The 18,222-nt window shown below is 45.7% G+C and overlaps 2 protein-coding genes across 2 annotated transcripts; both read left to right on the top strand.

Moving 5' to 3' along the window:
• Positions 1-5,813: 5,813 nt before the first annotated feature.
• LOC136479294 (putative wall-associated receptor kinase-like 16) lies at positions 5,814-8,815 on the top strand. The gene is made up of 3 exons (XM_066477210.1): positions 5,814-6,435; positions 6,566-6,715; positions 7,578-8,815. The coding sequence occupies exons 1-3, from the start codon at positions 5,814-5,816 to the stop codon at positions 8,813-8,815; spliced, it is 2,010 nt and encodes a 669-aa protein (XP_066333307.1).
• Positions 8,816-10,171: 1,356 nt separating this feature from the next.
• On the top strand, positions 10,172-14,717 carry LOC136479293 (uncharacterized). The gene is made up of 5 exons (XM_066477209.1): positions 10,172-10,402; positions 12,008-12,152; positions 12,261-12,376; positions 13,363-13,424; positions 13,929-14,717. The coding sequence occupies exons 1-3, from the start codon at positions 10,172-10,174 to the stop codon at positions 12,374-12,376; spliced, it is 492 nt and encodes a 163-aa protein (XP_066333306.1). The 3' UTR covers positions 13,363-13,424; positions 13,929-14,717.
• Positions 14,718-18,222: the final 3,505 nt, after the last annotated feature.

Genomic DNA, 18,222 nt, shown 5'->3' with positions numbered 1-18,222 from the left:
CCATCAACACTCTTTACAGGAAAACTGATCACAGATGTATGTGTGAATAATCTGTAAAATTCTTGCGCTTCTTTTGTCATCTTTCTTAATCTTCTTTACATACTTTACTTTTATGCATTCTCTGCATTGTTCTAAATCTAAGAGCTCTAATGGAGGAAGAATATCATTCTTAACTAGTCTTTCTATTCTCCCTATCGAAATATGGCCTGAACGATAGTGCCATAATTTCGACAACGCATCGTGAGCTCTCTTATGCCACCTTTTCCAGATTAACACTCTATGACCAGCTGCTTTATCAGCTAAGTGGCATATGTCTTTGAAGAGCCAGTGAACTGACTCTTTATATGTCTTTGAAGAGCCAGTGAACTTACTCTTTATTCTATCGAGGTACTCGGTGACCATGTCACATTCTGGGATTGAGCCCACAATTGCAGGTTCAATCATATTCTTTATCATAGCCAAACATTTCTTGTTGGTAGTGACACACTTCCTATGCTCAAGAGCATAGGACATCTTTTGGGATTCAAAATCCCTCTCTTTAGTTGCCTAATCGGCATCATTCTCTTTTTTCTTCCTCACCGGTGCCACAAACTCAGTGGAACACGGTGAGGTGACTATCCAGTCCACCTTAGACAAGATGAAAACCAGGTCAAAACTTTTCTTAACACAAAAATAACATCATTTTCATGCCTTGATTCCAACGTTGGTCAAAATCAAAACATACAACTATTCTTATACACTAATTCTACATCACCGTTGGGCAGAAATAGAATTAATGTATAAATCATTAACTTTCACAATTGTTCTTACACACTAATTCTACATCACTGTTGGGCAGAAATAGAATTAATGTATAAATCATTAACTTTTACAATTGTTCTCATACACTAATTCTACATCACCGTTGGGCAGAAGTAGAATTAATGCATAAATCATTAAAATTATCAACTTTTCTTATACACTAATTCTACATCACCGTTGGGCAGAAATAGAATTAATGCATAAATCATTAAAATTATGATATTGTTATTAACAACGTTGGTTAGAAAATAACAACATCATAATCATGTCAAATCTCTTTTTCTCCAGTTAAATACCATATTGGTTCAAAATAACTGGAGAATCAACATTTTCTTTAGCAGCGGAAAAAATCTCTTTTTCTCCAATTAAATACCACATTGGTTCAAAATAACTAGAGTATAAACAATTTTTCTTTGGCTGTAGAAAAAACTCTCTTTTCCTTGAATTTTACCCACAGGGAAAATTGCTTTTTCTATTTTCTTTAATCCATTAATCAATTTCCAGGAAATAAACATTTACTGGAAAAACTTTCCTTTTCTCCAGTTAAATATCACGTCGGTTCAAAATCACTGGAGAATATACTTTTCTTTAGCAGCGGAAAACGTATGCTCAATTTCTTGAATTTTACCCACAGGGAAAATTTACTTTTTTTTCTATTTTTCTTTTGAGCCAATTTGCATTTTCAATTTTCCAGGAAAAAGAAAAAAGCGAAACGAGCTCATCCTTTACTCTCGGCGGCCCAAAACGGCAAAAGCCAGCTCGGCCCAGCTCACCGCACGCGCCCAGGCCGCACCCAGGCCGCAACCTGGGCCTGGGCCGGCAAAGTGCGCTGCCGCGCGCTCCCGCCTGGGCTGCGAGTCAGCCCGATCATTTGTAGCCGTTCGATCTGATCGACGGCTCGCCCGCGCGTTTCGGGAGGTCAAAAACCCGCCGCGGCTGTGAGTCCCGAAAACCCTAGGTCATTTGATCCTCTCCTCTCTCTCTCTTCGCTCTCTCTCTTTCTTTCTCTCGCGCCGTTCTTTCTCAGCGCAAGGACAGCAGCCACCGAGAGCGAGACGGCGAGCGAGCGAACGGTGGAGCGAGGCATGGTGCCGTCGCCGGCCCCCTCGCCGGCGCGCGTGCTCCCCGACGGGTGAGCACGCCGCCGTCGAGCGGCCTGGCCGTGGCGCCCCCAGCTCGGCCCTTCTTCTCCCACGCCGGCGAAGGGTCATCCCGACGCACGGCGAGGTTTATCCCTTCCTCTTTCCCTTTCTCTTTCTCTGATTTGGATTGATCTCTGTTTTTCGAACCGGTGGTGGGGATTAGGGTTAGGGTTAGGGTTTCTTTGATTCCTTTTCTTTCTTTTGATTCGACTGGTTAGGGATGGGGAATCGTTCTAGGGTTAGGGTTTGTGTGTCGACCTCTGTTCTTTTTCTCTTCTTTGGATTTCCTTTCTTTTCTTTGATTTCTTTTCCTTTTGGAGTTCATCCAAATCTCTTCCCTTCCCCTTCTTCCCCTTTCCCCTTCTTTTGGGATTAACCCGATTTGGGATGGGGTTACAAATTAGGGTTAGGGTTTTGGTTGAACCTTTTCTTTTGATTCATCCGTCCTTGCTTTTCTTTCTTGGGTTAGGTCTTAGGGTTTGGCCAAATCCAAACCCACTCTTCTTCTTTCTCACGTGAATTAGGGTTAGAGTTGGGAAGAACCCTCTTTCTTGTCAGATCCGAACTGGATTTGATCTTTTCTGTTCTTTGCCATGCGCCGTCGAATGGTGCGGCTTCTTTCCCCATGCGATGGCGGTGGTGACCGGGGTTCCAGTGATGTCCGCCACCCCCGGTCCCTTTACTTTTTCTTTTACCCGGTTAGGGTTAGGGTTACACAGAGGCAACCTAGCTCTGGTACCATTGTTAGAATCAATGTGTGTACCTTTCTATGTAACCGTAGGATCGAGTAAGCATCCTCGTCTTCCCGGTAGCTGCACCTCAGAGGGTAGACGCCGGTGTAGGGGCAGCTCTGGCTCAGTGGCGAGACGGCGGTCCGGTGTAGACCTGCAGGGGAACGACGGCGGTGGTGGTGGGCTCATCCCGTCGCTGGCAGCACCTCTTTGGGATCGGATTAGGGTTTTCTGTGGGTGGGATGGCGGCTCCAGTGAACCTTGTTGTCCAAGCCTTGATCCCCACCTTCCTTTTATGTGTGCTGTGCGACAGGGGCCCACCAACCGTATTAGGGTTGGGCTCCCCTGATCAGGGAGCAGAGACAAGGGCCCAATAGACTGTTGGGCCTATTGGTGGAGATCAACTAACACTGGAAGATTGCAGAAGCAACTTGACGGCGTCGAGGGCCAGGGCAGGTCAGGTGTGGGATAACAGCGTGAACATGAGAAAGGAGGCGCCTTTGGCGAGGGAGGGCTCACCGATGGTTTTGCAGGGCAAGGCCATGATGATGTCGGGGTGGTCTCGTGGTGCTGGGTCAGGTTCCGCTCTGGCCTGCTCAGCGTAGATTCGTCCACAGGCGGCGGCGAGGTGAGGAAGGCAAGGCCGGGGTGAGGTCATAGTTGCCGCGCTGAGCTTCGGACACGGCGAGAGGAGAAGGGCGCCGCACGAAGCTTGGAGTCGTGATCGAGGCCATGGCTTCCCGTCGGGGGTGAGGTCGACCACGGGGTCCTGCCCGCAACTCCGGCGGCTCTGGACTCGTCGGGCCGAGGCTGAGGCGTCCGTGGCTCCACAGAGGACAGAGCAGTGGAGCGAGGAAGAGTTGGTGGCGGCGGGCAGGGAGAAGAGGGTGAGGGTGAGGGTGAGGCTGGCCGAGGGGGCTTTATAGCGCTGGGGCTAGGGTTCCGCGGGAGGCGCCGGTGTCCGCACCGCTTGATGAGATGGCCGGCGCGACGTGGCGATCATCTGAGTGGTGGAGTAGGTGGCGCGGCTCGGAAGCTTCGCGAAGCGGGGGCGTCGGGGCTCCGTCCGCGCGGTCAAAGCGCCGTGATTGCCAGCGCTTGCGGTGGGACCTGCTGACGCGGGCGCGAGGGCATCCGAGACTGGGCGATTTGGCTTTGCTTGGCTCCCGCGGTGGTGGACGATGGAACGAGGAAAAGCGACGGAAAGGAAGGGAGCGGGGGCGGGCGCGGGCGCGGCCGTGAGAAGAACATGACGGCGGGGCGAAGAGAAAAGGCAACGTCGTTACGGCTTTCTTTTCCCCACAGGAGCTGACGAGCGGATCCCGCAGGCGGAAGCCGTACGGGGGCATGCACGTGAACGTGAGGGTCTCGGGCTGGCAGCGGTGCCTCCTTCTACGCGCGTTCATGCAAGGAGCGGCGGCAGCTTCCTCAAGTGCGTGCCGCGCACGCGATCGGCAGCAGGAGGGAGCTGGGCTTCCCTGGCGCTCGGTTGGGCCAGGAGAGGAGGCTAAGGCCGGCTGGGCCAAACGCAAGAGGAGGGAGTGGGCCGGCTGAGTTGGTTGGGAGGGGAAAAGATTTTCCTATTTCTTCTAAAACTAATTAGACCTACAATCAACGATAAACTTCATCAAGAACCAACTCAAGGCACTCAATATGCAACTAAATTACATGTGTGTGCAAGATTACGAAGTCCTAGTCTTTGAAGTTAGGCCGAGAAGGGAAGGAGTTGGCTCAGGTCTGACCTAGCGACTATATACTTCACACATTACAGGAAAATTTTAGAAAAGCTCGTGTTTTTGGTTGCACAAAAACCCGAGTTGTTACAGATATGCAGTGATATGATCTTGATTAGAACTAACGTTATATATGTTGGATTGTCAGTAGAATCTATGAATGACATGAATGATGTGATCAAGGAATGTAAGGAGAGATTTTATCGGTAGAATCTATGCAGCTGGGATCCCACTCCATATGTTTCCGGCCATTGCAGCCGCAGCAGCATCAATCATATAGGCCTGCCGCCCCCAGCAGGCCCAAAGTCCACCCCACATGTCCAGCGCTCCAGCCTGATAGCCCATGCTGAAGGCGCACTTATGTGACAGCAGGGTACGTGACGGTTGTGTTGCATTGGTGGGTTATGACACAGAACAAGTGAGCAGAGGTTTATGCCAGTCGTCAGGACGTATTCTGATCATGTTCTTCTGCAAAAGACTGAAACGCACACTGACACCGTGAACATGAACACAAAGTACGTTGTGATGCTTAAATTGTTTTTATATACGTATATATGTTTGGATTTTTGGAACGTAATGGTGCATCTTATAAGGGTGCGGCAAGTGGCATCAATTGTTGATGTGATCGCCGCCATGCTTGGGTTTGCCCGTCCAAGATTTTGTGTGCCATGCCGCCCATGCCCATGCATGTTGTTGGGTTTGCCGTCCAAGGTTTTAATTTGTTCCAAACGTGCACCTGAGATCGAGGATCGATCTCCTTGTATGCATATATATTGCCGTTGCCGGCACACGCAAGCAGCTAGCAAGTAGTAACAACTCGATCATGCATAGGCCTAGTCAAAATAAGAGAGTCGAGGAGGGATTATATTGGGGACGACATGCGGCTGAATCAAGCAGCCACTGCCACTGTATGCATGCGGCCACTGCTTCCAAGGGATTGTCGCGACAAGTTCGTCAGAGGGTCCTCAATATTCTAGGACCGGCACTGAATTACCGGTGTGCATGCTAATCTATAATACCTCATAACATTGGGCCTTGTTTTGGTTGGGTAAATTGTTGAATGAGTTGTGATGGTAGATATGCGCAGCTAGCTAGCGTACGTTGGATTGTTGGTACAATCTATATATATATATATATATATATATGCATGACATGAACGATACGATGTGATCTCCGGCCAGCTCTTGCATTGTGTGCCATGCCATGCCTGGGTTTGCCCGTCGTCGGTTGGAAACATATGCTTGGATTTATTTATTTCTTCCAATCAAACGTACCAGCTCCAGCTGGGATCCCATTACATATATACATTACATATTCCCAGCACTTGGTTGCTTTAGCAGCCACATATGCATGCAGCACGCACCATCGATCATAGCCCAGCTCAAAACGCGCCGTTGGCGCCGTCAATGTATGAGATGAAGCCATGGGCGAGTTCAGTTCTGGGACTACTGCGGCCACTGCTCGCGGCGGCGGCGGCGCTGGTGTGGTTGCACCTCCTGGTGGCTGACGGCGCCAAGATCGGGCTTCCCGGCTGCACGACCATCTGCGGCAACGTGAGTGTGCCCTACCCGTTCGGCTTCGAGCCCGGGTGCTCCCTCAAGGGCTTCAACCTCACCTGCGACGTGAGCCGCACGCCGCCGAAGCTGTTCATCATGGACACAGACACGGTCACGGAGATCTCCCTCGACGACTCCACGGTGCTCTACTTCGCCCCATTGAGAGAAGGACTAGCGCCCACGTCAAAGCAGTTGATCAACGACGACGACCAGCAGAGCATGCCTTCGGGCGGCCTCTTCTCCGCGGGTGAGCAACGGTTTGATTGGATGCTGGTGTCCAGCGCGCTGCAAGAGCCGAACAAAACGCGCGCCGGGAACGCGACATGCCCCAAGGATCTGGGCGCCACCGCATGCCATAGCACTCACAGCACCTGCCAAGCCATCACCGCCACAGGCCCTATCATCACCGGCTACACATGCAGATGTGACGATGGTTATCAGGGCAACGCTTACCTCAGTGACGGATGCCAAGGTAGACTGATAATAACGTCACGTCTCTCCCTCTCTCTATATATATGTATATATAATAATATATGCTCTCTACTAATGATGATGACACACTCGATCTGTCTGCCCTTGTTGCCTGATTATATTATTAGCAGATGTCGATCGGTGCAGTTTCCCGGATAAATTATGCTTCGGCAATTGTACAAATTTCCCCGGCAGCAAGTATTTATGTCAGTGCCCGGAGGGAACAATCGGCGACCCATACACCCTGAATGGCTGCGTCAAACCGCGTGATCCAAAAACAGGTAACAATTCCAATAAAATCTTCTTAACTAGGTGGAGAGCCATTTGTAACACCAGCAAATAAACCCACGGCCGGCGCCGTGCAATGTAACCAGCTGTTTGCACGTATACAGAGAGAAACACAAAGTAATTATCTGTAAGAAACTACTTAGTGTTTGGTTGGCTGCACTCTAATCCACCCCAATTCATACGGGCAGGGAGGGATTGGGGTTGATAACATGTTGTTTGGCAACAGCTCACACTGCCTCTCTGGCTCTCATGCACCGTATCATAGAGCCATTAATTCTCCAAAAGCATCCCAGATTATACTAGGAGCCGAAGATAGTTTTTATTTTCCCACAGGCACAAGCCACTATAGTGCCAAAGCCGGAGCACACAAGAGCCTGAACAAACGGCCCTTTACCTCATGCGAAGAGTGATGACATCAGTACATGCACACTATTTCAAAACTGAAAACATCCACAGTTTTAAAACCGAGCGTCCAAATCAAAACGAAACTGCACCACTGCATTCTTTTCAACAAGAACTTCGAAACAAAATCACTCTAATATTTCGATAATAAATAATAGTCCCTTCATTCTAAATTATAAGATGTTTTGACTTTTGTAGATACATAGTTTTTGCTACGTACTTACATCTATACTATGTCTAGATATATTATAAAAGCAATGTATCTAGGAAAACTAAAATGACTTATAATTTGGAATGGAGGAAGTACTAATCACCACTAAGTACAAAACCTTTCATCAACCCTAAATAGTTTGCTAGTACTAAGAAATATGTTTAGCTGCATTCTGCATTACAAGATTGTATGTATTCCTCATTTATGTTTCTAAATTTGACAATTTTGTGTATCACTCTTAGGATTAATCATTGGCCTAGGAGTTGGAAGTGGTGTCATTCTTCTCTTTCTAGTGCTGAGCACCATATTTGTGATCCATAGAATCATGACACGTAAGAAAAGAATGAGACAAAGATTCTTCAAGCAAAATCGTGGTCAATTACTACAACAATTAGTATGTCAAAGGGCAGACATTGGTGAGAGAATGATCCTTACTTTAGAAGAACTAGAGAAAGCAACCAACAACTTTGACAAAGCTCGCGAGCTAGGTGGTGGAGGGCATGGTATAGTTTACAAGGGAATTTTATCGACACTTCATGTTGTGGCAATTAAGAAGGCAAAGATAGTGATACAAAGAGAAATTGATGACTTCATAAATGAGCTTGTTATCCTTTCTCAGATAAACCATAGAAATATTGTGAAGCTTCATGGGTGTTGCCTTGAAACAGAAGTTCCTTTACTTGTTTATGAGTTCATTTCTAATGGCACCCTTTACAATCATCTTCATGTTGAAACTTTAGTATCACTATCATGGAAAGATAGAGTGAGGATTGCAGTCGAAGCTGCTAGGGCTATCACGTATCTACACTCACTCACTTCAATGCCAATAATCCATAGGGATGTCAAGTCTCCTAATATACTTCTCGATGACAATTTGACTGTGAAGTTGTCAGATTTTGGAGCTTCAAGGTACATTCCCATTGATCAAACCGGGTTGGATACAACTGTGCAAGGAACATTTGGGTACTTAGACCCTACGTACCATAGCACAGGGCATCTTACTGAGAAGAGTGATGTCTACAGTTTTGGCGTTATTCTTATTGAGTTGTTAACCAGAAAGAAACCGGTCTCTTATAGGTCCTCTAACGGCTATGGTCTTGTGAGACATTTTACCACTCTACTGTCAGAACATAACTTGGTTGACATATTGGATCCACAAGTTGTACGAGAGGGAGCCGGGGAAGTTATCGATATCTCTTTGTTAGCAGCGATGTGTGTGAAGTTCGTAAGCAAGGACCGGCCAACCATGAGACAAGTGGAAATGACTCTTGAAAGCATCCATGCAGTAAAAGAGTATGCTTTGAGTGACATGACAGATGAATCTGAGGAGAACTACAATCAAGTGAACAATATGCGTATTGAAGGGATAAACAATGACACTGGAATCCATGATGGGTTACGAGAGCTTAGAGAAATAATAACTGATGAGAGTAATGATGGCACCACTTTGGTAGCCAATATATCTCAGAAATGTGGATGATCGGGACAGTGCGCTCCCTTGAGGCATCTCCATCCAGTTAAGTTGCGTTTGTACTTGTATAAGTTATAAACTATTCTTTCCACCCCTCATAAACGTTTTTTAGTTTTATTTTAAATAGATCTATCTTAAATTTGAAAAGGTTGATAGAGAAGAGAACCAACATTTTATAACACCAAATAGCCATACTATAAAAATATGTTTAATAATAGATTTTATATATGATGAATCTAATCAACCTATTGGTATCATAAATATTGGAACTTGTTTTTGTGTAAAACTTAGTACAACTTAAGATGGTATGACTATGGACAAAACTAAAATAACTTTTTTAGGATGAATAACATTTCGGGTGTTGGACCTGATCAAGTTGGTTTTCAGGGATTTTTTATCTAAGGAAGTTGCTTTTCGGTTGAGTCCACAATCGATGTTTGTTTCTTTGCACTACTGCATTGCACCTGATGGCACACTATTTTTCCTTTTTAGGAAAAAAAAGAAAGGCACTACATCATAATGAACAGAGTGCAAGAACCAAGAAGACGTCAAGGTGACCGGCAGGTTGGCCGCAAGGAGGCACACGTGTTTGTGCCCCTGTGCGGTAGGGGGCTACCTAGGCTAGGCGGCGAGGGTCATGTTCGTCCCAATGAAAGCGCCATCTTTGTATTTGGCTTCTCTGGGAACTGGACCATCACTGGCTCAGCGTTAGATGGACCGACGGACAAACACAACAACAATCACATCGTCAATGTCTACTATAACATTCGATATTTTTATATAATAAAAAATATCAACATTTTCATTTATAATCGCAAGTTTTTTTTAAAATGTGATATTCACAAAGTTACCTTGTGCCTCTAGGGTAATGATTTTTTTTTTAATTTTATCAAACTCTAGGGTAATGGTGGTGCTGAGTGGATTGAGTCTCACGGACATATTGAAACTGATGTGCATTATATGATGCTAGACATCATGGAAGTAGTACTGTCGGTTGAGGGATTTGCTGTCGATGTGTTTGAACTTCAACAATTTGTAAATAAGTTTCAGTTCAACTTTTTTTTATCGAGTCTACTAGAGAGCTAAATTCACATACTAACCTCCTTGTCCAATGGCTACTGTTCCTAGCCTTAACTTATGTTTTCTATCACCCCTTAAGCGTGTGTTTGCTTTGGGGATGATATGGAATGGGTTGGACCCGTCCCAGTTTTTAGGGTTAGGTTGAACCCATCTCATGTTTGGTTTGAGAGATAGTCATTTCAGTTTCTTGTTTGGTTTGAGGGATCGAGGGGGTTGAGATGGATGGCATTTTACACACCGTCAGTTACTATTAGCCATGGGGCCCGCTATCATATGGGCCCCACAATGTCAGCCACCTTCTTCCACCTTCCACCTTCCACCTTCCACCTTCCTCCTTCCTCGTCGTCCTTCCCGTGTGGGCCCAAACGCGAGCGCTGGAGATGGGGCTGCTGTGAGCACCGGGAACGGGACCGGCGTGGGAGCGGACGGGAGGACCGCCGTGAGCGCTGGGGACGGGGGCAGGGCCGGTTGCCGGCGCGGATAGCAGTGCCGCCGCGGGTGCCCGGGACTGCAACTGTTCATATCAAGTTTTAGTTCAACTCTTTTTTTCATCAAATATAATAGAGTGATAAGATTCACATATTAACCTTCTCCAATGGCCACTGTTCCTAGCTAGTCTTACCTTATATTTTCTGCCACACCTGAAAGCAATCTTGTGGACCTGTTCCAGAAGTCAGACCCTAATAACTCAGTATACCTTTTGCAATTCAACATGATGTCGACTGATGCTAATGATGTTCTTTCACTACGTGAAAAACGGTTTGTAGCAACAGGGCAAGTTTTTTTTAGGGGCGGCTGGTGATGGCGCCGCCCCTATAGTGATGTGTTCGGAAGCCACGAGACCAGCCGCCCCTACAAATGAAACAACAGGGATGGCTGGTGATACGAGCCGCTCCTACAAATGGGTCGATTTGTAGGGACGGCTCACTCATCAGACGGCCCCGGTGTTTCTATTTGTAGAGGCGGCTGCCCCACGTACAGTCACGGAGTCACCCATCCAAAATATTTATTGTCCTCCCCTCTCTCTCTGTCTCGACTCTTCCAGTGTTCTCTTCCCTTTCCTCTCTCTCTCCCTCGTTCGTTGTCCTGATGGCCGTGGCTCCTCGCCCGCCCATGCAGCGCGGCAGCGCCCCCCTCCTCGGCAGACGAGCTCTAGACCCGCGGCTCGTAGTGCTGCACTTGTTCTCCTCTTCAAATCTGACTTTTTCCTTTTGCTGTGATTTTCGGAGTTATTTTAGGAGATTTTTCGTTTCGTCGATTTGAGATCAAATCTGTTCGTTCTTTTTGCGTTGATTCATGCTATGACATGATTTGAAGCTATCCTAAGAGTTAATTTGATTGAATCGACTCGAGCACGAAGAAATCAACTATTTTCGTTTTGGGAGACTTTTACGTGTTCTTGGCTCGATCTGAAATTTTCCGGAGATTGGATACAAATTGGACAATGATCTCTTGGAATATCCTCACTAACCCACTTGTGATGGCCTGTGCAAAGTTAGGGATCCAATCTTTTTGATTTGGTTTGATTTTCGTCGATTCCTATGGTTGGCTGTTTTTCTGTTCGTACAGTTGGTTCTTCGTTCATCGTTATGCTCGATGTGGGTTGCGGGGAGGCAATACTACGAGCGCCGAGTGCTCTAGTGCCGTGGGAGCTCACCTGAACAGTGCTTGCCGTGGACACCCGTGGCCGGTCGCTTGTCCAGGCGGCACTGTCGTCCAACGCCTAGCGCATTCGACCGAGTCGAGTAGGAGCACCCAGCGCAGGAGCACCTAGGTATGCCGGCCACTTCTCCGACTAAGCTATTTGGCTATCGGTAATTGTATCTGATCTAATTGCAAGCTATTTGACTAAGCTATTTGGCTATCTGTCAAGATTCGCTTTTGTTCTTAAGTCAGTGGAGGGTGCCTGATGTTCTAGTTCACTGAATTATGGCATGATTGGGATTCGGATTCAGTGACTTCTTCTGTCAAGGCATACCGTGACTTTCCTTTCATCACCCATGTCCAAGTCCAATTCCGATCCAAGGACCCATAGCGATGATATTGAGAGGAGGCAGGCGAGCAGAGGGTCCATCATCCATGGCCATTCACGGGCTCTCCCGCAATGTGCCTGTATAGTAGCCTTGTCAAGAGTGTCACAGGTCATCAGGTCAGGTCAGGTCAGGTCATCAGGTCAATGCGATCGACTCCGTGGTGGATCCCCTCCGCGACTTCGCCAAGGACAGCGTCCGCCTCGTCAAGCGCTGCCACAAGCCCGACCGCAAGGGTACGTGCAAGGATCCCCTCCATCCGCCGTGCCCTGTTAGAATCCGAGTTTGTTTTGGTTCTTCCATGGTCAGATCTGACGGTGTTTCTGTGTGATCTGGGCTTGCAGAGTTCACCAAGGTGGCGGCGCGGACGACGATCGGGTTCGTCGTGATGGGCTTCGTCGGCTTCTTCGTCAAGCTCATCTTCATCCCCATCAACAACATCATCGTCGGTTCCGGCTAGGTTCGTGTCTATTATTCCCTTACCAACGCCCTGTCCGTTAGATCCGCTTGGTTTGGTTTGCCGATCTGCGGTGCGCGCTGTTGTTTGTGTGGGTCTGTGTACGCTTTTGAGAGGTGAAATCGGGTGGTGCGGAGACTGTGGGGCTGATAAGATCTCGGCCTATCCGAGTATACTTGTTCACTATGGTTGTGAATTTTGGCTTCGTGGCCTATCATTCGATTAGGTGGAAACTGAGTAACTGGATTTTACCTCCTGCATGATCTTTGGTCAGAGTCAGGTATACTTATTAACAGAAATTCTATCAGTATTGTACTTATTAGAGCTGTCGATTAGTGCAGTTTCATTTGTTCACATTTTCAGTAGCAGTAGCGGATTATATAAGTCATTGGTTCCAACTGATTGTTGACTTGTGAACTCAGTTTTGGATGTCAGCCTCAAGTTAGTATCAGTTTGTAACTCATCAGAGTTATTTATTTAGATTTAATATACTATGCAAAGTTTTTTTTTCTTTTGTCTGAATTGCTGAGAGTTGGAGTTTATCACTCCTCACTAGGCAAACATAATTGTACATTGTATAGTTGGGGTCATCAGGTCAGGTCAGGTAGAAATCCTGTATAGTAGCCTTGTCAAGAGTGTCACACTTGCTTCTCTGAGAACTCCTGTTGCATGTTTGCCATCTCGGAAATAATTACTCTCCAGCTGCAGCATGTCCTCGTCCATTTTCTACGAGTGGTAGAGCTATTGGACTCGCTTTCCGTTTCCGTGCCTCCACCCCTTTTCAAGTAGTTTGATGCATCGCTATTCTTCCTGTTTTGATCGCAAATGAGCCTGAAACTTCCATGGATTGGGTGGAAAAATCATTAATAGTGGCATACATAGGAGTTGTGCGAAAGGATGGAGAAGAAATTCTGAAATTTAGTAAAATTGTTTTTGCATGCTACCACAAGTGCACACCAGGCGAAATGTGACTATTTTGCTCTTTTCAGGGAGCCTTTCGCCTTTTGGGAGCACGTTGTCTATGACTAAACCCCAGAAACATATTTCCTGAGTAAGCCATTCTGTGTATCTATTTTTCTAAATGCTCTTGGAGTCTGTCTATTTCGGTGTTTCCATGATTAATTTGACCTATTAATTGATCTATACTGCTATTATTTCACGTGTTGTTGTAATGAGTTCCAAATAATACAGGCTTGCCAATCAAACTGGATTGCTTTCTCTTGTACTTTCACCTATTGATCTATACTGCTATTATTTAGCTTGCTGTTAGTTTTAACAGTTCATGCCAAACCCCAGAAATATGTTAGTTTTAACAGTTCATCCTTTTTACTTTGAATACTTCACAGCATTTATTTATCATGCAAAAGCACATATGTATAATAATAAACTCAAGAAAAAGGTTGTGTAAAGAACAAATGATGGATTACTTATTTAAATGAACAACATCTCAACACCTTGGTACAACATGATGATCTCACAATTTTGTGAAAGTAGACATATTACAAATTAACTTAAGGACATTACACTGAAATAGTTTTGTTTTGCAAAATTGCAGGCCCATTATCCCTGCCACACAGGAAAGAGATAATGACTGATTTGCAAATGTTATTACGATTACTGGAAAGTTTAATAGATGAAATTTGTTGTTTCATTTATCTGGACTAAACTGTCCACCTAAAAGTCATGGAATATTTGTTATAATCTGGTATAAATAAATGTGTATTGTCATTGAGTTTCAGTACAATTGCAGAAGAAGATAAGTCATGATGGAGTTGTGCATGAAAAATATGTTCTGGTCGAATTTGAATTGTAAATTTGATTTTTTTTTTTACGGAAAAATGTACTGTAGGGGCGGTTCTAGACTGAATCGCCCCTAGAAATCGATTTGTAGGGGCCGGTGATAACACCAGCCGTCTATACAAATCGATTTTTAGGGACGGTCTAGGAACCGCCCCTACAAATACATGATTTGTAGAGACGGTATGGTAGGGGCGGTTGGTTGAGCCACCTCTACAAACCATCGCCAGCCGCCCCTACAAATGCTTTTTGTAGTAGTGTTTGTTGTTTTGCATCACGTGACTGACCTTAGAGTCTAACCAGAAGCATCTGATCAAAATGTTTGTCCCCTTGGCTTTGCATAATTTGACTTGACTGCCAGCATTATAAATTGTATTGCACATTGAGAATTTGATGTCGGCGGTGATGCTTAAATGTCTTTCCATTCATCAATCTCTTGTAGTAACCCAATGTCCCAATCTCATTTGCCAGTTAAACTTGAGTAACATTATTTTTTTTGGAGGAAGTAACTTGAGTAACATTATTCTCCTTATAACTGCCTTTTTGGTTTCAGTAATCGTAGATGTGGCAGACCGGAGCTTCAATTTGTTAGAGTCTGGTTTCAAGCAAGGAAAGCTATTTTGCTTTTGCCTTGGCTGTCCATGATGTATTTCAAAGTAGAAAATCATAGTTGCTGCAATGAAGGTTGATTTATCACCATAGTACTAGTTGATTTGGATTTGGGTCCCCCATCGATCTTTGGCGGCAGTAGCCTTGTGTATGGCTCTGAGTACCCATTCGTCATTTCCTTTTCCTGGGCAGCCCACAAGTGGGCTTGGTCTGTTTTCTGTATGCTTTAGTTCCTGGACTTTATGTTTTGCCATTGCTGGGAGCAACACAGCCGGACAGCCCACACTATCATCCTGTTCGTTGGTTGGTTTCTGGACTGAATAAGCTCGGCTGGTGCTGGTTTGTTGTAAGAGAAAAACACTGTTGGCTGGCTGATAAGCCCTGGCTGAAACCAACAAGCGAACAGGCTGTATGAATATCATGTGACTGCTTGCTACCGCTGGACTGGTTGTAACCCAACAAAGCCAGACCTGCCAGCTTCCACCTTTTTCAGCTTAACATGGTCCTGATTGATGCCAAAGATACTTGTTGTTCTTTTTGCATGCAACAAGGCCTCTAAAGTCAAAAGGGAACGGATCTGGTCAATATATACATTGTTCTTCTGGATTATATTTTTGGCATGGCTGCAAGCACTGTCACGCACTGTGGAACTGAACTTGTTTTTTTCTTGAAGTGTTTAATAAATAAATACTTTGTTTTTTAACTTTTCAGAGTTAGTAGCTCACTTTTCAACATACAGTTGATTGTTGACTGATCTCCTTGTTCTTTCAAACTGTCTCATTAGGTTTAGGGCACGTTCGGTTCTCACGGGATCTGAGTCCTAGAACCGATCCGGCCAGGAACGCTGCTGTATTTGATACAACCAAGCATCACTAGGAACCGTTCCAGCCAGGAATGAGCCTAACCGAACGGGCCCTTATGAAAATTTCAATCCGGTGATATATGAGGAGGGGTTTTCCGTATTCATATCGATGAGCAGTGAACTCCGAACCAGGATAGTTGTAGTTGTAGGGCTTGTTAATTATCATGTGAGAGTGGGTGTCATTCTGATCAGAGGAGAAAACTGAATGGATCATATGGTGATTGGCATCTTTGTGTACGTAATCTGGTGGAGGATCATGAATGACGCTCCTTGCATTGTAGGGTGCCGATCCATGCGCTTTTATTTGTTGCGACACCGTGTTTAGCATGCGTGCATGAACATGTGTGTTAGTATTTGTGTTGTGATATGGTGTGTGGTGCCACCTCCTTAAGACTTGTTTGGATTTAATTCGCATTCGTGGTACTCGCCAGCGGTTTGGATTTTGGAATGGCGAGTTGTGTTAATGTGTTGTGTTGTGTGGGAGGATCAGCAGGTAGCATCTATGAAACGATCTTGTCCTGTTTAGCAAGCTGTGCTTTGGATTTGGCTACCGGTTAGTAGGGAGATGGAACATACGTACGTGTCTCCGTCAGACTACTACCTGCATACGTTGTAGATGGCATTGTCAATATATATATATATATATATATATATATATATATATATATATATATATATATATATATATATATATATATATATATATATATATATATATATATATATATTTATATATTTTGTCCAGGGAAAGAAAGATGCATGGAGTGGGGAATTTTTAGTAAGAAGAGAGTTGAGGCGATGCGCAACTATCAGTGCTGGAACAACACACCAGCTGCGGCGGCGCTGGTGTGGTTGGACGCTTGCAGCTAACAGCAGCTCTTGATGGCTGAGGCTGACGACGCAGCGGTGGGCGGCGAGCCGCTGATCGGCTGCCCGACCCGCTGCGGAGACGTGAGCGTGCCATTTCCGTTCGGGCTGGAACCCGGGTGCCACCTGAGACCATCATCGTTCAACCTCACCTGCAAGCCCGCTGGAACAGGCAAGGCGTTGTGGATCGCTGACGAATACGCCGGCGCCACCGCGGCGCTAATCCTGAACATCTCCCTGGATGACTCCACCATGCGCCTCATCCACGTGCCGCTCCCTCGGGAGCTATTGGGGCAGCAGGACGACATATGGGCCTCCGCTTCGCGGTTCAAGAGCTGCGGGAATGGGAGCTGGAATCCAGCGTCGTGCCATGGCGGCTGAACGAAGCGCGCGCCGGGAACGCGACGTGCCCAGCAGATTTGTTGGGCACCAGCGCGTGCCATAGCAGTCACAGCACCTGCCATCCCACCAGCCGTACGGTTAACTACATCACCGGCTACGTATGCCGATGCGACAATGGTTATCAAGGCAACGCCTATCCCAGCGACGGATGCCATGGTATTTATTTCCTTATTTGTTTTTCTATCTATATATCCAATCTGTATATAGCCAAAGGGCCTCTAGTCCAACTTGTTAGAGCGTCCTGACGGCACTCATCAGGTCCTGGGTTTGGCTCCTCGTGGGAGCAAATTTCAGGTTGCGGTTAAAAAAATCCCCCCGTCTGTCCCACGCCAAAGCATATGTCTAAGGACCGATCCGTTCTCTTAGGGCGATGGTGCCACTGTGTAAAGGTGGGGCAGGGGTTCAGGGGTTTTTTAGGCCTACGTGAGAAGGTCTTCTTCTTAATGCAATGCCTGGGGTGTCTAAGGACCGGCCCGTTCTCACAGGGCGATGATGCCGCTGTGTAAGGGTGGGGCAGGGGTTCAAGGGTTTTCTAGGCCTACGTGAGAAGATCTTCTTCTTAATGCAATGCCTGGAGTGGTCATACCCTCGCAGGGATATTACCGCTCTCCTTAGTTTTTGTCCTTGATTATTACTTTGATATCGATGAGTGCACGCTTCAGGATAAATGCTTTGGTGATTGCCAAAATTTACCTGGCAACTATTCATGCCAGTGTCCCAAGGGAACCATCGGCAACCCATACACTCCAAATGGCTGCGTCAAACAAAATAGAGGTAATAACACTTCATTCCTGATACATCTTGTCAAAATAACTCTCTCTCTTTCTCTCTGGATTTATAACCACTGTTTCTTATTAGAGCATCTCCAAGAGTCTTTAGAAATTTTAGTCTCTAAATTATTATTTGGAGAGTCATTTATATAAAAATTGTTTTCTAGTTTTTTATATCTCTTATATGCACTCTAGATAGTCATTCTTGTTTTCTATCTTTGACTAGTAAGAAATCCGGAATAGATGGCTATATTTAGAGCAACTCCAAGAGACTCTCTATATTCTTCCTAAATGCTAGGAATAGAGAATTGGGTGAAAAACAACCCTCCAATAGCTTTTTTAAATGATTATCCAAATATAGCCATCTTCTATTCCGAATTTTTCGTTAACCAAAAATAGAAGACGAAAATGGTTCTCTAGAGTGTGCATGAGATATAGGAAAACTGTTGGAGAGTGAAAAGATATAGAAAACGATTTTATGCAAATGACTCTCCAAATGATGATTTAGAGAGTGAGTTTTAGAAAGGCTCTTGGAGATGCTC

This window comes from Miscanthus floridulus, chromosome 9 (genome assembly GCF_019320115.1).
Source record: "Miscanthus floridulus cultivar M001 chromosome 9, ASM1932011v1, whole genome shotgun sequence".
Classification (NCBI taxonomy): Eukaryota; Viridiplantae; Streptophyta; class Magnoliopsida; order Poales; family Poaceae; genus Miscanthus; species Miscanthus floridulus.
This window is presented reverse-complemented; position numbering and strand designations above follow the sequence as displayed.

Bases quoted from the DNA above. Each gene is read 5' to 3' on its own strand.
- LOC136479294 (XM_066477210.1), top strand. From the start codon at position 5,814: ATGTATGAGATGAAGCCATGGGCGAGTTCAGTTCTGGGACTACTGCGG. The intron at 6,436-6,565 runs GTAGACTGATAA...TATTATTAGCAG, and splicing joins CCTCAGTGACGGATGCCAAG to ATGTCGATCGGTGCAGTTTC. The intron at 6,716-7,577 runs GTAACAATTCCA...TATCACTCTTAG, and splicing joins ACCGCGTGATCCAAAAACAG to GATTAATCATTGGCCTAGGA.
- LOC136479293 (XM_066477209.1), top strand. From the start codon at position 10,172: ATGTCAGCCACCTTCTTCCACCTTCCACCTTCCACCTTCCACCTTCCT. The intron at 10,403-12,007 runs GTTCATATCAAG...CCTGTATAGTAG, and splicing joins GGGTGCCCGGGACTGCAACT to CCTTGTCAAGAGTGTCACAG. The intron at 12,153-12,260 runs GTACGTGCAAGG...CTGGGCTTGCAG, and splicing joins CCACAAGCCCGACCGCAAGG to AGTTCACCAAGGTGGCGGCG.